This window comes from Eucalyptus grandis, chromosome 6 (assembly GCF_016545825.1).
Source record: "Eucalyptus grandis isolate ANBG69807.140 chromosome 6, ASM1654582v1, whole genome shotgun sequence".
Taxonomy (NCBI): domain Eukaryota; kingdom Viridiplantae; phylum Streptophyta; class Magnoliopsida; order Myrtales; family Myrtaceae; genus Eucalyptus; species Eucalyptus grandis.
This window is the reverse complement of record NC_052617.1, coordinates 42,172,104-42,190,933: the sequence shown is the minus strand read 5'-3', so window position 1 is coordinate 42,190,933 and position 18,830 is coordinate 42,172,104. Positions and strand designations below refer to the sequence as shown.

Genomic DNA, 18,830 nt, shown 5'->3' with positions numbered 1-18,830 from the left:
TTTCTATGAGTTTTTATTTATCTATCTTACCTATATCTCAAATTTACCAACTCTCAAAGTATCAATTTTTTATCCGAGGATTTACAAACTTTTTTCTAATTAAACTATCAACTAGTTTTGGATCAACAACTCTCATTTTGTATGATTAAGTTATCAACTATTTTTGCATTACTAACTCCTATTTAGTTAGTTACCATCGTTTATTTGATTGGCTAAAAATTATTAACTATTTCTAACAAGCAAAAAAAAACTTTTATTGCTTTTTATTTTTAATTCTTAGGAATACTTTAAATTTTCCAATTTTTATATGAAAATAGAGACTTTTTATTTGAATGACTTGTTAGCTTTTTTCCAATTAAGTAACGCAATGAAGAAGTTGGTAAATAAAAAAAAAATAGATGTTAGTAACTAATTCTAATGAGATTTGGTAACACAGAACTAATTGATACTTAGTCGGAGAAGAGTAGATAAAATCACTTAAATTAAAGTTATAAGAATTAATAAATTTAATGCATAGTTGAGAAAAGTTGAAAAAAGTCAGTAATAAATTTGAAACGTTTGTGACTAAGAAAAAATAGATTTAGAATATAACTCAACAGTTGGTAAACAAATACTAATGGGCAATTTGATTAAGAAAAAGTTGTTGAGTCACTCTAATTAAGGTTGGTAATTTTTGGAAAAAAATGATGAATTTAAAGCATTATTAGGAAATTTAGATAAAAGTTTGTAAAAAATAAGAAAATTTGACAAATTAAAAAAAAAAAAAAAGTGAACACGGAAAGTAAGTTAGTAGAGTTGATATCTCAATTTTTAGTTGAAATTTAATGGAAGAAAAGTTGGTGAATTATGCTAATTTAAGTGGGTGAGAGAGCAGTGTTTCAAAATCTGCGGCACAATATATAGCACTCATAATAGCTTATAAAATAGATATAGGACAAAACCCAAAAAAAAAAAAAAAAAGTCAGTAATCTCTAAAAAGAGAGAGTAATATTCAAGGGTTGCCAATTAACGTAAAAAAGAGTGGTAACTTAATAAAATAAGTTGGTAAATTAAAAATAGAAACAATGATTGAACGTAACATGCAATTATTTAGTAATTTAATATGCTAAAAGTTTATAGATATCTCTAATTTAAGTTAATAATTCTGTATAAAAGTTAGTTAATTCAAAATATCCGTAAGTTATGCAAATTAATGTAGTAAGTTAGATAATAATATGCAAAAAATCCAAAAAAGTAGGAAAATTTGTCCAAAAAATCATAAACTTCATATACTTTTACCGATTCAGTCATAGATATTTCAATTTCGTCAATTAAGTTGTAAATTTTTTCATGTTTTGCCAGTTAAGTTTATTCAATCAATTTTAATTGAAAATTGCTAACTTGAACATCAATTATCCCATAAGACATGATCGGTGCTGTCGTGAATATATTTTGATTTTTTTGGTGATGACCCTTGTGGAGGGCATCGCGACCCTCACAAATGCTAGCAATGGCGTGATAGCCCTCACCTAGGCCCTCCGTGGCCCCTCCCCTGATGCCCTCCCTGTGGCCACTAAGGGCCTAAGCGAGGGCCACAAGACCCTCATCAACCAAATCAAGGGTTCATGAGCCCTAGCCTAGGACGCCTCGCCAAATCTGGGCCAAGCAAGGGAGTCGTGACTCTTGTCAAGTCTACGAGGGCCACAATGCCCTTGACCCACATCAGCCTCAATCCAAAATACAAAAAAAAAAAAAGTACAATAAAAAAAAAAAAATTATCAAAATTTCAAAAAATTATCAAAATGTTATTTAAAAATTCCATGTCAATGGTGATTAGGGGTATGCACTAGAAACTGCCCAAACTTGGAACCACCCGGACGGGACTAGACCTACCGGTTTTGGGCAGTTCCCAAAGAGGGCGGTCCGATTCTCAGTTCTCACTGTTTTAATCGGTGGCCGGTCGATTCAATTCCTGGTTCCACAATGGGAATTGGACCGATGGGACCAAACCGGTTAATTTTATATATATAATATATATTTTTAAATTTCTTAAGAAACAAACCATAATTCCTACTAATTTCTCCTATTTTTTCATTTTATTTTTGGCCTAAAAAAACAAATTTACGAGTTCCATTAGACCAGACCGATCAATTGGTTTGGTTCTCGGTTCCAGGATCGGTCGGTTCGGTTCTTGGGTCTGGAATTTGGGAACGTGTCCTCCCGGTCCGGTTCCGAGGTGGTTGTGCCACGCAAGATAATCGACATCGACGTCAACATCAATAATTTCCAATCAAAATTGACTAGATTGACTTAATTAGCAAAACGTAAAAATATTTAAAACTCAATTGACAAAATTAAAAAGCTTATGATTAAATTAGTAAAAGTGTAATATGTTGTTTATAACTTTATGGACAATTCAAATTTATTTGAATCATCCGTAAGTTGCACAAATAAATGTAGTAACTTAGATGGTAATATGCAAACAATCCAAAAAAGTGGCTAATCTCATGTAAGTGATGGTAGCTAACCGGCAAATCACCCGGAAAAATGCAAAATCATCCATAATATTTTTTTTACTAACAGTCTTTCGATACTCACCAAAACAGGAATAAACATTCGTATTTTGGGCACAAAGTAACAGAATTCTGCCCCACCCCACAGGTGCATTGTGAATGTCGTTCTTACCGGACTTTAGGCGGTGGGGGGCTGTACTAGCTTGGCAGTACCACGTCAGCATTATGCTAGGGAAACAATTATTGAGATCATTTTTCCAGGAAAAAAAAAACCAAACTACGGTAAATAAAAAGTATAATAAAAATACTGAGAAGTGCCTTAACGATTGCATCTTCAGATATATATATATATATAATCTGAAGACGACGTTTGTGAGCGTGGTTGGTGAACTAAAACATTGATGGGTGGTCGTCGGTTTGGGTCATGCGGGTCGTCCCAGTTGAAATCGATGTCGATGATGCCCTTCGCTTTCCACCCCCCTTGAAAATCTTGCTCTTCGGACGATTTATATAATCAATTATCGGCTCCTCTTTTAGGGTATTTTCTTTCGTCCTAGGTTTGAAAGGTTCCGACTCTAGTACTCCCTTCTGGCCAGGAAAATATACATGTTTTCGTCGTGTGAACGAGACGAGACGTACGCTCCAATTCGCTCTTCCCAGGTCCCCTCTTGGGCTCCCGTTTTCCATCGTGCACCTGTCATTCTCGTGCGAGTGGGAATAGGTCCAGAAATTTCAAACTTTAAACCACCCTGAAGTTGTCTGGACCTCGGTAGATGGCTTTGATTAATCATGTCTCTGTCGCAATGTTATTAGGTTTAATGCGTCGTAAATCGCCGGGATTTTCAATCGCGTGGCCGTACTTTTGAAAACGCTGCTACTCCATCGATCATGTTTTGAAAAATTAGCTGAACGCATCGCGTCACATTGCAGATAAAGTTGCACTTACGAAATGACCTTGTCGCCCGTCTATCGTTAGCTTCATGTAGCTTTCACGACCTGTTGATGGTGCGTTTCAAGTCCAACTCGCTTTAAAAATATGATCGTGATTGAGCGAGGGGAAGCGTGAGATAAGGTATGTTTATGTGCGTGCGCAAGCACATGCGCAACGCTCCAAAGATGAAACCATCGAGATATTACGTCTCGACATTGACTCAATCTCCGGAGAAGCTTCGGAAAATTAATTCGTTACAATGGCCTAAATATTGAGATGAATGTGATCTGCCTTTGATCAAACGAGGGAGGTAGGTAATCTCGGCATGAGAATTGGGGAGTGTAAAAGCTCAAATTTCAGACCTCGCATAGTTTTTAGTGAGTCGTTTCAATTGCGTCACCCTATAACGACTGCAGAATTACATGAAGAACATAAAAGGGTGACTGTTCGAACCCGAGTCGCACATATGAACGGTCGCCAATCAAGAGCAAGATCGCTATCTCGCGACGCTAACGGGCCGATAATGCTACATCCTCAATGCACCAAAGGGTCATGAAAAATGTAACATATGCTCGGGAGAATAGCAACGAGGCTCAACAAAATCAAACTCTTCCATCATGGAAAAGGACATTTTTTCTCTCTTGCCAATTAGAGATGGGGGATAAAAGCATCCTTATCTTGCAGGATAAATAGAAAACACTATCCGTCGATCCAATTATAAAAACATAAATGAATAAATAATACTATATTCTATGGGAGGATTGTGACTAAGATTGAATGAAAATAAAATAATCTGCAAACAATTTAGTATATTATAGTTAATTATTATGAAATTAATGAACTAAAATAAATGGTGGTAGGAAAGGGAAGAACAGCGAACAGATGAACGAGAGGTAGGAAGGTCTTTTAAATCAAAGGAGGTCAAGATCGACTGACTTTTCAGACCTAAACACCAAAACGTTTAGGTAAGGAGGGCCATGAACTTTGACAAACAGTCCTCCAATCCCAACCGCAATTGAAAGTGACATTGATCTTTTTTTTTTTTTTTTCTTTTTTGGTATCGAGTGGTCCTTTTGGCGACCGCTTGCTTGAGGGGAAAAAAATCATAAAAAAGTAAAATTCCTTTTTTTTTTTTTTAAAAAATTCCATGTAATTAATTTTATTTTCACCGATGATTTGACGTTTTCTTTCTTTTATTTAACTTAACGGGCTGTTCAACGACGGTGAGTGCAGCGCCTATTTAATTGCCATGGAGATTATGGGAAAGGTAGTGATTATTACCGACGATCGTAGAGAGTTGTATAAATTTCGCCAGAGCAATTCCTAGTTCGTTCGGGAATCCGGATTATGAGGATTTTAGGGGTTGGTGGATGCAAGTGCAATAATCCTTCTACTATTGAGACATCCCTCTGGGATGGACAAGTCAAAATTTGGTGGCGTTGAAGTTAACGGGAGGAATTTCGTCACGGGTCACAGAGAGATGGCAAAGCACCGCCATCAACTTAGTCAACTAATAATAATAATAATAATAATAATAACAATGAACGTGTCATTTATGCAAAGAGAAATAATATAAACAATCTAAGAACTCCGATTCAATATATAATGTCATCCATGTATTTTTAATGTGTGTAATGTGGTTCTTGAATTATTAATCACATCCAATCTAATCTCTAAATTATAGAAAAATGTTCAATGTCGTCCTCTATTAATTCAAATGAATCAAATCTATTGATATAACTTTCAATTCATTAAGTTTGAGTAGTGGGCGACTAAAAGAAAAGTTACATTTAGATTATCCAAATAATATACTTATCTCACATCAGTATCTAATAATCCATATCATCAAATAACGATCGACACGTTAACGCCCTAATCTTTTTTTTTCTTTCTAAAATAGATGGGTAAAAAGAGTCGGCTCCTTCACAATTTACGTCATTAGTCTATTTTGTCCGAACTAGGGAAAACACAAAATAGAGGAAAAGTCCAAAGGATGATTGCATTGACCCAATGCAGTCAAATGTTGACTTTGGTTGGTGGAGCGCATCAGAGACCTCGACCGAGCCGTGGCCACCGCGTTTGGCCAATTAAATGGCGGGCCGCAGCCATAACTCTGCACGAACCTTCCATTCAACTCGGCTGCTCCCGTTTTTTCGATTAATCAATAACTAATCTTTTTTTTTTCTTAATTGGCGTCTATTATTGTCAAGAATATAATATAAAAGATCACTACTCTTCTGGTTAAGGGAGATACATTTTCAGCTCGTGAGCTGCGACGCACGTATTCGCTGCAAAATACAATTAATATAATAAGCAAAACAACATCAGCAAAAAAGTTCGGGGACCGAAGTGCAAATTTTGACCGCATCAGCGATTAAGCTGCAAAATCAATCTAATTTAGTGAGACCAAGGGCAGGATTTCCTCTCGTGTTCTTTTAAATTCAAAGCATTCCTTAATTTAATTTCAAATCCATGCTACGACTTTCTATAATTCTAGGTGATGATTTTTCAGTAGCTCAACCCTTCCTCCTACTTTTTCTTTCTTCGCCCCGAGGACTTCAAATGGAAAGAAGAGACTCGTTCAATCTAAAAAGAAGAACTCTTCATATCACATGGAAAAAGGAAAGGTCAATCTCATAATCTTAATTGGCGTCCATCATTGTGGAGATGCAATATAAAAGATCACAGCTCTTCTGGTTCTTTGAACGTGGAAAGTATGTTTGTTCAAAAAAAAACGTGGAAAGTATGTGCTAAATTTTGTAAGGAAGATACTTTTTGAGGGCACGAGCTGCGAGGCACATATTCACAACAAAAGACGATTGATATAGTTAAGAATAATATATTTCGATATATATAGCAAGAGTACATGAAAAGCTTATTTATAAGTCTAGATAGAGAAAATTTATAAATAAAATCAAATTAGACGTACATAATCAAAATAAATATAGAAAATCAAATAAAATATCTAAATATTTTTAAAAAATATTTTAATATCTTGATATTGCCGATAGATATAAGAAGCAAAACAACATCACAAAAAAAAAAAAAAGTTAGGGGATCAAAATGTGAACATTGACCCTATCATGGATTAACCTGCAAAATCGATCTAATTTAGCGAGACCGAGGGTGGGATTCTCCTCTCGTGTTCTTTTAAATTCAAAGCATCCCTTGATTTAATTTCAAATCCATGCTACAACTTTATATAATTATAGATGATTGATTTTTCAATAGCTTGACCCTTTCTCCTACTTTGTCTTTCTTCACCCCCGAGGACTTCAAAAGGAAAGAAGAGAATCGTTCAATCTAGAAAGAACAACTCTTCATATTAGGGGTGTGCATGGTCCGAGCGGGCGGTTCTCAATCTAGAACCGAGAACCGCCCGTTAAGAACCGGTTCCGAAAAATTGGAACCAAGATTCACCCGTTAGTTGCATGGATCCACCTAGGAACTAGACCACCGGTCTTGTCCGGTTCCCGGGTGGATCTATGTAACCGATCTCACAATAATAATAATATTTATTTCTTGAAAACTCCGATCTTGATGGGAAACAACTTTGGTTTTTGACCAAAATTATTGGTTCTTCACTGCTTGTTCCTCCTCCTGCAGCCCTACTTCTTCACGTGCTTGCTTTTTGCCCACCAATTGCTCAACGTTTTGCCAAGGTACACTTTGGACCTTTTAGCTTTTTGACTAGAGATTAGTGCATCTCCATTTGATGTGCTTTGGACTTTTTCCCACTTTAATTAATTTTTTTAATTATTTGATTTGGGTTTATTAATTTGTAATTTTATTTTTTTTAGTATTACAAATTAATATATTATTTTAATATAATCGGTGTGGACAGGTGGATGGATCCGCCCGTGGAACAGGGAACCAGACCGGTTGCCTCAAGAATCACCAGTTTCGAGCAGTTTCGAGCAGTTCCGATCCAGTTCCGGGCGGTCCAAGTGAGCCTCAGTTCTTTTGCACACTCCTACTTCATATCACATGGAAAAAGGAAAGGTCAATCCCATAATCATCAAGCGAAGTTGAAGTCGGCAAAATGCGCATCGCCATATTAGCTTCCCTAAATATGAGCTGTGGTAAGTAAATTATAATAATAAATAATGATTATTAGAAATAATGATTTATAAGTAAAATCTAGATAGATCTTGAAATCAATCTTAGAATCTAATGCAGGTAAATTCCAAGTTCCAGAGTATGCGGGATAAACTTTAGGTTCCAAAGTTGAGGAACCGGTTCCAATGGATAGGTTCTAGATCTAAGTGGATTTTGGACCAATCTTGGAACCATTCACCCTTGGTGTCATGTCATCCTTTTTTATCTCTCAAACCAATTTCGCATACATCAATCTAGTCCATCGTCACCGAGTCTCCGCATCGATGGAAGGGCCCAATCGAGCTCGTGCGATCGGCCTCTTTTCCTAATTTGGAGGTATCATGTTTGCAGCAGATCATCAAATCGCAAGTCTCGTTTAAGAAGATCGTGTCATTATAGATGTTGATGGATAGGATTCCCATGAATCCATGAATTCCATATCGTAGTGAACTTTAGAGGCCCGGCGGTACTAAGCTTCCCAACATGGGTCCAAAAGGTCTCGTGGGCCGAATCATAGGGCGGACTACAAATCAAGATCCGACCCGAAATCTCCCTCCTCCTCCTCCTCCTCCTCCAAATTCAACATCTCGATCGGGCGATCCCACCGGTGGCTCCAAAAAGCAACGGTGGACCCAGAAAAGAACAGTCGATTTTCTAAAGCCTAAAATCGAGGGCGAGAAAGATCGCAGTTTCCCCCCCGCGAGTCGGAAATCGGACCCGCTGGCCGGACCGGCGAGCCCCCACCAGGAACTTTAGTCGCTCGTGAAAGGAGTGTTCCATCATTCTCGAGAAACCCCATGATGGAAATCGGTGTTTTAGGACATCATATGGTCCATCCTCGGCAGCCGATGCCGAGTGCCGCGACTGTAGTCTAATCATTAGAATCGTGCACCTGAGCCATGCCCATGAATGATTCACGGCTGAATCGATAGCATCCGGGCTGTAAAGTGGCCAGACGAAAAGAAAAGCAGATCAAAATCCAACGAGACATAAGTAAAGAAATGAAAAGAAAAACCTGAGAAAAAGCAAAAACCTGGACTCGATGATTCTCTCGATGTCGGCGACGCCGTAGACATTCCATCATTGCTGCTGCTTCTTGCTTTTCCTCTCTTTTCTCAAGTTCGTATGTTGTGGATGGCGGAGTGTTTTTCCATTTCGATGCCTCTCGGAACTGTATAGCAATATGCAGGAGTAGCTTACTGTAGCTGTAGCTTTTGGGTTGGTGCGAAACTCGGTAGATTTGATCATGGGCGTTTCGCCGGAGTCGGGCCGCGAGAAGCCTGTCGACTTCCGAGCCCCACCGCCGTCCCCGGTGGCGTCAGGCCGGCGGTCGTGCGTCACAAACGACGACGTCTTGACCGAGTTCTTGGAGAGCTCGCTCCGAGTCCCGGATCTCGTCTTGCCCGACAAGATCTTCCCGAAGCAGAAGTTCATCGAGAACCCCTCGAGCATGGACTTCGGCTCGTTGGGCACGCCGGGGAGCGACTCCGCGTCGAGGATGTTGGATTCCATAGCGAGGGTCGGATGCTTTCAGCTGGTGAACCACGGGATCGGGCGCGAGTCCTCGCACGGCGCAATGACGGCCGCTGCCGGGATCTTTCTGGTGCCACCGGAGAAGAGGGCGGCAGCGATGAGGTCGCCGGAGAAGCCTTACGGGTTTGAGGAAGTCCACGGCAGCGGTGAGGAAGAAGACGGCAGCGAGTTGGCTGAAGAGTTTGTGTGGAGTAGAGAGGAAGGGTTGGAGGCGGAGCTGCAGAGAGTATGGCCATTGGGTTATTCAAATTTCCGGTACATAACTACCTTGTCTTTTGTCCTCTTATGCGTTCAACTTCAGTTTGATGCTGCTGGATTACCGCATTAATCATCCTAGAAAAAAAAAAAAATCAGATTATACTCTGAATTTAGGCGTGAAGTTCTTGGGTTTTCACTCGAGCGATCTGCGATTATTATCCTGACAAGACTGATTTAGCAGATAATGCGATGCCCCGTGATTTGCAGCGCCTTCTTATGCGACTTGCTCTCTAATTTTCGGGTTATATTACAGTGATGAAATGGTGAAACTTCAATCGCATGTTGAGAAGATTGCAGAGAGGGTCATGACAGTTCTCTGGGAGCAATGTCTTGAAGAATCCACGCGCGGAAACGATGGCATGAAAGGCGAAGGATGTGCCGGTGCCGACACCGGAACAATGTGCTGCATTCTTAAGCACAGTAAGAACGTCCTGGACGATGATCGGTGGGCGAGCTCTCTCAGGTACGACGTGATCAGGATGATGATCAGAGGAGCCGATTACTCCCACGCCTTGTGTTTGCACTTGTGCGACGGCGCCTCGGAGTTTCATGTGTACTCCAAGAAAGGGTGGGTCTCGTTTTGCCCCGATAAACACTCTTTGATTGTCACGGTTGGAGATCAATTTCAGGTATGCCATCATCGATGATTTATTCCCAGAAAATGTTCAGAGTACGTTCTGTTCAAGGAAGATTAAGTGAAAATTAAATGACATTAGCAATGTGGCTAGTGCCATCAAGGCAGATCGAGTAGGAAGATTGAACGAACGAACGAATGAATGCTTCCAGAAGTCGAGCTCTAAATAACTCAGTCGTTATCGCAGCATATAGACAGACATTCGCGCTCGCGTCACCCATCTGCACACTAGAATCGAAGCCTCGTCCTGTCAGATATATGCGAAAATAAGTCCTCCATTGATATCCGATCATCTGTGGAACATTAACAGTGCAACATTAACAGTGCACGCTTCTCCTTTTCTTTTCTGCAGGCATTGAGTGGCGGGCGGTACAAGCATGTGGTAGGGAGACCGATCTTCAAGAGCGAGACGGAGGACCGCATCTCAATGGCTTTCCTCTGCTCGCCTCCACAGCGCACGCCGGCTTCCAATGATGAAGAGCGCTGCGGCGGGAGGAACACGGTCTCCGTCGGCCAACAAGTCATGGCGGCCATCGTTCTAAGCCTTGCGTACCATCTTTTCCTTTACATTCTCAACAAGTTTTGATCATCTTTGGTTACTTCTTTCGATTGTGGATACAGCACGGGGAGGACCATATGCAAAGCAAGAGGCTTCTTGTTTTCCTTGAGTGAAGGGCGAGGTGTTCTTTGACTTTTTACATGATTGTTGACAGATTTTGTATGGCTTTTGAAGAAGTAAATAGTTAGGTGAAGTTTCAGACATTGATCAGTTTGCTGGATTCTTTCATCTATTACTTCAATCCAGAAATAAAGAGTCAATGGACTCGACATTTACACATTTAGATGCTATGGGCATATACTGTTTAGAGGATTGGCTGCTAATAATATATGTCCGACGATAGATCTGTTGAAGTCGATATCACGGGTTTGTGTTTTGACCTAGAATCATTGATGGGGAAACATTTTGAAACTACTCGAGAGTTAATATAAAGTTAATTTTATTACAAAGAAATTTCGGGACATATTACAGCAATCCTTCGGTTGGAAGTACTATCTAAAGAATATCGCTCACCTATGGCAAAAGCTTCGAAAAGTTGAGCATTTTCACAGCCCAAGCTCAAGCAAAGCCGCTAGAGAGAGAATTTTACAAATTATGGAGATTCGGTCATTTCTCCCCTCATAAAAATTCAATAAAAGTTTGATGGTAAGTTTTCTTACCAGCAATAGTGTCGGTAAGTATCTATATTGAATATGATCACATACATAAATCGAAGCATGTGGACACCACTTGATGTATTTTTATGATAAATAAATTATTTAATATTTTTTATTAGTCCATTCTATACTTGAAGTACAATTTTGTTTTTCTCAAAGAAGGTTTGCTTTGACAAAACCTCACTACTTTGCTTTCTCATTATAGCAAATATTATTCTCGAAAACTACGAGGATCTTTTTGGCATTTATTTAAAGTGTTACTCCGCTAATGTTCATCGATTTAATGGATTCAAGAAAATCTCAAACGCTAACTAAAAATATGAATAAATAATTTAAAGTAAATTAAAAAAAAAAACCAAACTATATATTTGCAACAGACAACATGTAAGATAAAACAAATTGCTAATGAATAACTATATTTTAATATGAAAATATATTCAATTATTATGACATCATAATACATCGAATGTTGGTTCTCTCTTTGTCCGAAAGGGAACATGTCTTGACCAGAAGAAACCCCTCTCTCTCTCTCTCTCTCTGCCTACACACACAACAAAGAGTCGACTTCATCGCTGGAGCTAGTCTCGTTCGAGCTCGGGAGAAATGGAGGGAGTTGGGTCGAGGGATTCGAGATCGTTCCATTCGCTGTTCTCGCTGTCCGAGGTGAACTTCGATCGCCCTCTCTCTTCTCTTGTATTCTATCAACTTCTGCTTTTGATTGCAACGCTCTGCATGCAATGTATTGATCCCGGGTCCCGCCTCGACTCAGTGTTTCCGCTAAGCTCTGAGCTTGTTTCCATTCTGGGTGACCGTTGGTTTTTCATTTCGTGGCGTGCCCACTCGATTATGGCTCGGGTTTGTGTCCCCCTTTTGGCGTTCTTGCTTTTCCCTCTTTTCTTGGTAATGGAAACAGCGTTCCTTACTCTCTGTGTTCTTGCTGGTAGAGCCCATTATTTCCTTTCTTCTTTTTTATTTGTCGCGAGGTGTGATGGAGAGGGAAGACCTCTTTTTGCTACTCGTTTTGGTGAAAAGCAATGTCGGGCTGTGTACCCATTGCGTTTTGCCTGAAAAAGTTGCGTGCTTTGGTTGTTCCAGTTCGTGTAGTTGCGATTGGCCGGTGCGGTCATGCTTCCAGGGTTCATTCCTTGTGTACGACGCGTTCGTTTCGGATAATGGTTTTGGCAAAATAAAAGCAGAAGCTTGCAGGATATGAAACGCTGAATTGGCCCAGAAACAGTTCCAAAAAGGGAGAGGCTTTAGCTCTAATCTGAAAGGAGGAACGGTACAGGGGAAGCAATCAGTTTATGTTTACCAATGCGTTATGTGAATTTACTGAACTCTTTTAAAGGATTTTAGAACCTTCTGCTTTTGCCAATCGCATACTATATGTTGGACCCTCCAATTGTCCTTTCCTAGGATTCTATCTCGTCTCTCCACGGCATCCTAAATTAATGAATCAACATGAATGATAATGAATATAAAAGTTCCCTAAAATTGGAGCGTTCACAGCTCATAAAATCATCATATATCTCATGAAAGAAGAAAAAGGTTTAGATTTTTGTACACTAGAGAAAAGCATCAAGCGGCATTCATAGAGGACTCACTAACATGATTTGACCTGCTAGTTTATGTGTCTTGGCTGTTTCTGATAGCTATGGGCTTCAGCATAGAGTTGTATGAGCACAATATACTTCCTTCCAGTTTGGTTTCTGATGATTCATGTTCTCTTTATTTGGATGAGTGTATAATCTTGGATTTAGTTGATGCTTTGGGATTGCAAATGATCTTAAGGCAGTGGAGAAATGCTCAATGCTGATAGTTTTGTTGCTGCTATAATCCCAAATGTTATGTGCAATCTTTTATCTCGCTGGCAAGGTTTTCATGGTCGGATTCTACATTTTTTTTTTTTTTTGTTAGCATACTGAATGTTTGGACTGAAATGTTTATTTGATTGCATTCCTTTTCTGTTCCTCGTGTTTCTTGGGTTTTCCATGTTATTTGACAGATCGTGGAGATGGAGAATATAATTAATGAGATGGGAGAGAAAGCTTTGCATCAAGAGTTTTGTGATGAACTTGCAACTAGATTAAGGTAATATTTGCACCTTCCTATGGGGCGTACCCATATTTATTGAATGAACATCGTCTGTCTTCATTTGATTTTATTTGACACGTTATCAGCACATAGTTCCTCAGCAATTCGAGCTGGAAGAGCTGCATTGACATGGCAACAGGTTTGCATTTTTCCGCTCCTTTCATCTTTTTCCATCCATCTTCTATATGAGAAAAGAAAAGATGTGGCATAAGTGCTGGAGAGAAAAGCACGTACTCCATTATCACCATGTTCAATTCTCTTTCCTAATTGTTTTTGCTCTAGATGTGGCTTAACATCATAGTTGTATCTGCAATCGGGTTATAAACATTTGGTGGAATGATCTGCCTCTCTTGTATGTCCAGGTGCAAAGTTGGTTCCAGGATAAACACAAAGAGCTGCAAGCTGAAACCGTGTCTTCACCTGTTGCACTGAAGCTGTTTGTTGATCTTTCAGATGCCAACATTTCTAGAAATGCCAGTGAAAGTTCCCAGAAGCCTGAAGGTGCTTCTTCCTCAATCTTGGTGTGGACTATCAGGATTGTTTGATGTGCCTTTGCATGCATATAGGCTCCCTATTTACACCTTTGGGTGGGAATTGTCTTAACTCTACCATAGGAATGTTTACCAATTTACTTGAATATTTTCCCCATCTTTATATTTGTCACATCATCCCTGAACTGCGAAAAGAGTTGTGCATTATTCTATGTGATTTGGCCCTCAAATGTTTAACAGGTAATGATGCGACAGATCTTTCAGAATTGGCATTTGAAGCTAAATCATTTAAAGATGACGCCTGGTAAGATGTACAAATAATTAAATTACACCTTATTTTCATATATCATGTTGTGTTCTGAGTTTCAATGTTCTTCACCCTTTCGTTTTTACTAGTTGATGATTAGGCTTCAATGACTTGATCTTTTTGGTAGCAATGGCTCTATTAGTCTATTGCCAAGCTCAATCAAACTCTTAAGTTCCCGATTGTTCCAGAAAGGTTATGATAATATTATTCTAGATATTTTTCACTTTTGAGCTTCTTAAAGACATTAGTGATATTAAGGTATAATTAGTTTATGATGGGCACAGAGTCATAGACCTCTTTCACCAATCTTGGCAATCCATATTTGATTTCGCTTCCTTAAAAGTACATCTCTGATTAATTATACAATGTGTCGATAAGAAAAGTTGTGCAGCTGATAATTTTGAGAAAAACATTATAATGAAAGACTCAAAATCTTTTATGTGAGGTGAGCCTCTGCTCCTGTTTGCCGTCCTTCTAGTACTGGTTGGACATGGCAGCTGTACTATGGTGCTCATCTAGTCTGTATTTTGAAGTCGATGCATTGTTTTGATTTAAGTATTAGCCATCCATTACTAAAGAATGCTTATATCTTTCCACATTTTGGTTCTATCTAATAATACTACAGTTTGAATTGTTACAACAGAGCCGTTGGGCCCAAAAACGTGGAAAACACTTAGTAGTCTGTCAGTTTGTGTGCCTGAATCAAAATTTGTAGTTTCCATCCGGGCATCTGAAAACTTCTGGAATGTTATTCGGTACTTTGGTTTTCCTTTACCACCTTTCCAAGTTTGGGAAGGATATATAGTCCCTGGAATGCTATCTTTCTTTTGGCTTCTCATTCCTGTTCGAGGCTTTCAGATGCAAGAATTTTGATATTGGAGTCGGATCAGTGGACACGTGGAAAAATGAACCCTATTTGAGGTCCTGACATTAATTTTTACATCCAAAATTGAGCTTTGTCGAAGCAATATTGCTTCTCAGCTCAACTTGATGAATAATGTGCTTTTACTTTTTGCCATGGACATAATGATTTATGAAAAGCATATGCCAGTTGTAGTCCACATACCCATTACAGCTGCCATACCAGTTATTGTTGAGACAAAATGCTGTTTATGAATGGCAGGATTTATTTATGAGTCAAATTTTCCCATCAGCTATATCTCAATGGTTTTTCAGGTACGATGTCGCTTCGTTTCTCACCTTCAGGGTCCTTTGTACGGGTGAACTTGTAAGGTTCTTCTACTTTTAACTAGTCTCCTGTCTTAGTGTGTTATTTGGATCTTTGTTGCTCCCGCACTAGAAATGCCAGTTGTCAAGCTCCTTTTCTATCAGAGAACACAATCCTACTGTCATTGGCGAGCACTGAGCTTGCCAAATCCACTTGAACTGTTTTGGCTCAAGTTGATGCTGTTGCTTGGATAATTACTTAATATTATCACCAAACACATAATTTTGTCAAGTGACTGTATTGCATCTGTTTTCAAGATGGCATGCTTATAATAAGAACGGAAGTTTTGTAGAGCTCCCGCAGAAAGATGGTGTGATGGGATCTCAGTGGTTCATCACCTCACCATAACTGAGGCTCCATGGCAAGGAATCAAATAGGGGGACAATAGGAGCCTCTTCAAAAGGCACTCTAATATTCCTAAAGAAATCACAACTCCAGCCAAGCAATTTTATTATCCTCTACTGTATCATGTGCAAACATTTTGAAGTTCATGCCTGCTATGAGGCACTCTCCGTAATATGACAGCCGCTAGGCCTGCACTCCTGATTGTTTCAACATGCATGTGGCAGCAATTTAAAACCTTCCATGGGGATGATAATTCAAGATATATGCCCTCTTTTTATGCATTATGCCCACATGGCCTAGGGAACACATCAATGGAGTGGAGAGGCATCGATTTGGGGTTCCTAGATATAACTTCTTATGCTTTACAGGAAGCTCGTGTACGATTTGCTGGGTTTGGAAAAGAGGAAGATGAATGGGTCAATGTGAGGAAGGGCATCAGGGAGCGATCTATCCCTTTAGAACCTTCGGAGTGCCACCGAATCAATACTGGAGATCTTGTTCTGTGCTTTCAGGTAACGCTTATCTTTGAATTGACAATATTCTTTATTACCCTAGAAAAGCTTTATCACGTGCTCATTACTGAAAGTCTGCAAGTTCAAGAGAACTTCACAATGACAAATTTAGAGCTTGAGGTGCCGATCCATTGTTATGCGAGGAATTTACACCCCAACAAGAAAAATCTTTTAATTTTGGTTTCTGGAGTGTCTGTGTTGACCTGTGATTATGTACAGGAGCGATTAAATCAAGCAGTCTATTGTGATGCCCATATTATGGAAATTCAGAGAAAACCACACGATGCCAGCAGTTGCACCTGCGACTTCATTGTCCGTTACGACCATGATTTCAGTCAGGTGAGTGCTAAACAAACAAAGCCTTTCGAACATTCTTTAAGTGGGTCTGTCGTTGACGTCAGCTTTTCTGGACATCTGGCTCCAGCATCTCCAAAAAACTAGGTTATGTCGTGCATGGTCTCTGCATGCATTCAATTTAAGCATGTCATGACTTCTCATCTCGGCTAATTTGTGGTTCAGGAAGAGGTCGAGCTGAGCAGATTGTGTTGCCGGCCGAGGCAAGAAGAGTCCCCACAGCTTTCCGAGGAAAATCAGTATGAAACTGCCTTGAGCATCTCAGCCCGTAGCTTGTGGGAGTAGCCACGCCTTGCTTCGGAATGTCTGAGAATAACTGAATCAGGGGGCGTGGGGATTTCTAATTTTCTTTGCTTGTTCTGAATTTGATAGAAGAACAGAACCTGCGAAATCAAAGAGGATGAACAGTATGTCCAGTACATCGCAAGATGCGATAAGAGGTAGGCATGTGAAGTTGGTTTTTAATGGAATTCTTCCAGAAGAGGATAGACGTAGCATGTCGAACTCGCAGCCGGGCGAACCATTGCATTAACAACCCGCTGATTAATGAATGATCTGCACTTCCCCGAAAATTGGCCATTCTGTAACCTCACTAGTAGCTCTGATACCATTAGCCATGGCGACCCCTGACCTTAGGGCTTGTCACTCTATTAATTGGTCCCTGCGCGAATTCATTGCAGAAGCAGATACATCAACTCCCTTCCAACTCCATGATGCACACGATATATATATATATATCAACCAGGCACTTTTTATTTACATATATTTGATAGATGTCGTTTGTCAGTACATCAAAAGCCAAAGTTTTCTATATTGACTATATCCAAAATTTGACCAACTTTTCCATTAGCCATTTACAATGCCGTCTATCTTTCAAGTGTCGGTATCCCAAAAATTCACTGCTGTCCTCTCGTCTTCCACTACTCTACCCCACTGAGCCCCCATCACTGTCCTCTGGCAGCGGCGGTAGTGACCCCATGGTGTGTCCATCCCTCTGGACATATAGGACCACGAACTCCAAATACACGGGACCCGAGGGAGGCCAGTATCAATCGTCAGTATCACCCTTATCCTTGATGAAAGTAAGGGTGCGTTTGTTTGCGTTTCTGTTTAAAATTGTTAAGCGAATAAATATAAAAAAGTGTTTCTGTTCCTAAACAATTTTGAACAAAAACACGTTTGATAAACTTGTTCCTAAATAAAAAATAAACAAAACACGTTTGGTAAATTTGTATAATTTTTTTATTTCTTTTATTTTTTCTATTTTTTCCTTTTTTCTTTTTTTTCTTTTTCCTTTTTCTTTTTTTTTTTCTTTTGGCCGATCGCCGACCGGCCATGGCCATGGCGACTCGACCGGCCGGCGAGGGCCGGCGGCCTAGCCCACCACGGCGAGGCTCGCCGGCCACCGCCAGGCGACGACGCCGACTCGCCCATCCGGCGAGGCCGAGGCTCGCCGACCGCCGGGCGAGCTCGGCCTCGCCGGATCCGGGCAAGATCGAGCTCGCCCGACGCGAGGTCGGCGGCGAGGCCAACCTCGCCCGGCGGCTGGCGAGCCTCGGCCTTGCCGAGCCACCGCCCGGAGTCGGCGTCACCTAGCGGTGGCTCGGCGAGGCCGAGGCTCGCCGGCCGCTAGGCGAGCTCGGCCTCGCCGAATCCGGGCGAGATCGAGCTCGCCCAGCCGACCTCGCCCGGCCTACGGCGAGCCGAGGCTCGGCCGCCGGGGGACCGTGGCGGGCGAGGCCACCGCCAAAAGAAAAAGAAGAAGAAAATAAGAGAAAAAGGAAAGTGTTTCTCAAATGTGTTTCAGAAATAAGAAACACAAATTTTATGTTTCTTATTTCTGTTTCTTTTTTGTTCCTGGAAACAAAAAAACAGAAAAAGTGTTTAGAAACAAAAAAAAGAAATACAAACAAACGGGGCCTAAGTCTCGCAGATCAGGTTCGGGATGCTCCAATTGTTCCCAGCACAGCCAGTATCACCCTTATCCTTGATGAAAGTAAGTCTTGCAGATCAGGTTCGAGATGCTCCGATTGTTCCTAGCACAGATCGACGAGAATCCCATAGAAGGTACCCGGAGATGCAAGTAGCAGCGGCATCTTTATCACTCTGTAATATGTTAGCCCCACAAGAGGTGAGTACGACTACTCAGTAGTCAAAGTTCTACTAAATTATATTACGTACGTCTATCACCATCCAATTCTATGCAATCTAAAACAAATGAGATAATTGGAGCAAAAGATATGCATCAGATCAAAAGTTTATCATAATAAAACAGCATATCCGAAATCAATGAGAATTTATAACTTATTTTATCTCAAATCACTACCACCATCTTCCG

General features: G+C 40.3%; 2 protein-coding genes across 2 annotated transcripts; both read left to right on the top strand.

Moving 5' to 3' along the window:
* Positions 1 to 8,474: 8,474 nt before the first annotated feature.
* On the top strand, positions 8,475 to 10,788 carry LOC104449915 (probable 2-oxoglutarate-dependent dioxygenase At3g111800). The gene is made up of 3 exons (XM_010064224.3): positions 8,475 to 9,309; positions 9,566 to 9,941; positions 10,299 to 10,788. The coding sequence occupies exons 1-3, from the start codon at positions 8,768 to 8,770 to the stop codon at positions 10,530 to 10,532; spliced, it is 1,152 nt and encodes a 383-aa protein (XP_010062526.2). The 5' UTR covers positions 8,475 to 8,767; the 3' UTR covers positions 10,533 to 10,788.
* Positions 10,789 to 11,658: 870 nt separating this feature from the next.
* LOC104449914 (protein SAWADEE HOMEODOMAIN HOMOLOG 1) lies at positions 11,659 to 17,043 on the top strand. The gene is made up of 9 exons (XM_010064220.3): positions 11,659 to 11,824; positions 13,167 to 13,252; positions 13,349 to 13,394; positions 13,618 to 13,756; positions 13,987 to 14,050; positions 15,230 to 15,281; positions 15,995 to 16,138; positions 16,358 to 16,477; positions 16,658 to 17,043. Exons 1-9 carry the CDS (start codon positions 11,765 to 11,767, stop codon positions 16,775 to 16,777), a joined length of 831 nt encoding a protein of 276 aa, XP_010062522.1. The 5' UTR covers positions 11,659 to 11,764; the 3' UTR covers positions 16,778 to 17,043.
* Positions 17,044 to 18,830: the final 1,787 nt, after the last annotated feature.

What these genes read in the sequence shown, in the direction of transcription:
- LOC104449914 (XM_010064220.3), top strand. Translation starts at nt 11,765, where the DNA reads ATGGAGGGAGTTGGGTCGAGGGATTCGAGATCGTTCCATTCGCTGTTC. An exon ending in CTGCATTGACATGGCAACAG is followed by an intron (nt 13,395 to 13,617) that starts GTTTGCATTTTT and finishes TTGTATGTCCAG; the next exon opens with GTGCAAAGTTGGTTCCAGGA. An exon ending in AAGTTCCCAGAAGCCTGAAG is followed by an intron (nt 13,757 to 13,986) that starts GTGCTTCTTCCT and finishes AATGTTTAACAG; the next exon opens with GTAATGATGCGACAGATCTT.
- LOC104449915 (XM_010064224.3), top strand. Translation starts at nt 8,768, where the DNA reads ATGGGCGTTTCGCCGGAGTCGGGCCGCGAGAAGCCTGTCGACTTCCGA. An exon ending in TTGGGTTATTCAAATTTCCG is followed by an intron (nt 9,310 to 9,565) that starts GTACATAACTAC and finishes GTTATATTACAG; the next exon opens with TGATGAAATGGTGAAACTTC. An exon ending in CGGTTGGAGATCAATTTCAG is followed by an intron (nt 9,942 to 10,298) that starts GTATGCCATCAT and finishes TCTTTTCTGCAG; the next exon opens with GCATTGAGTGGCGGGCGGTA.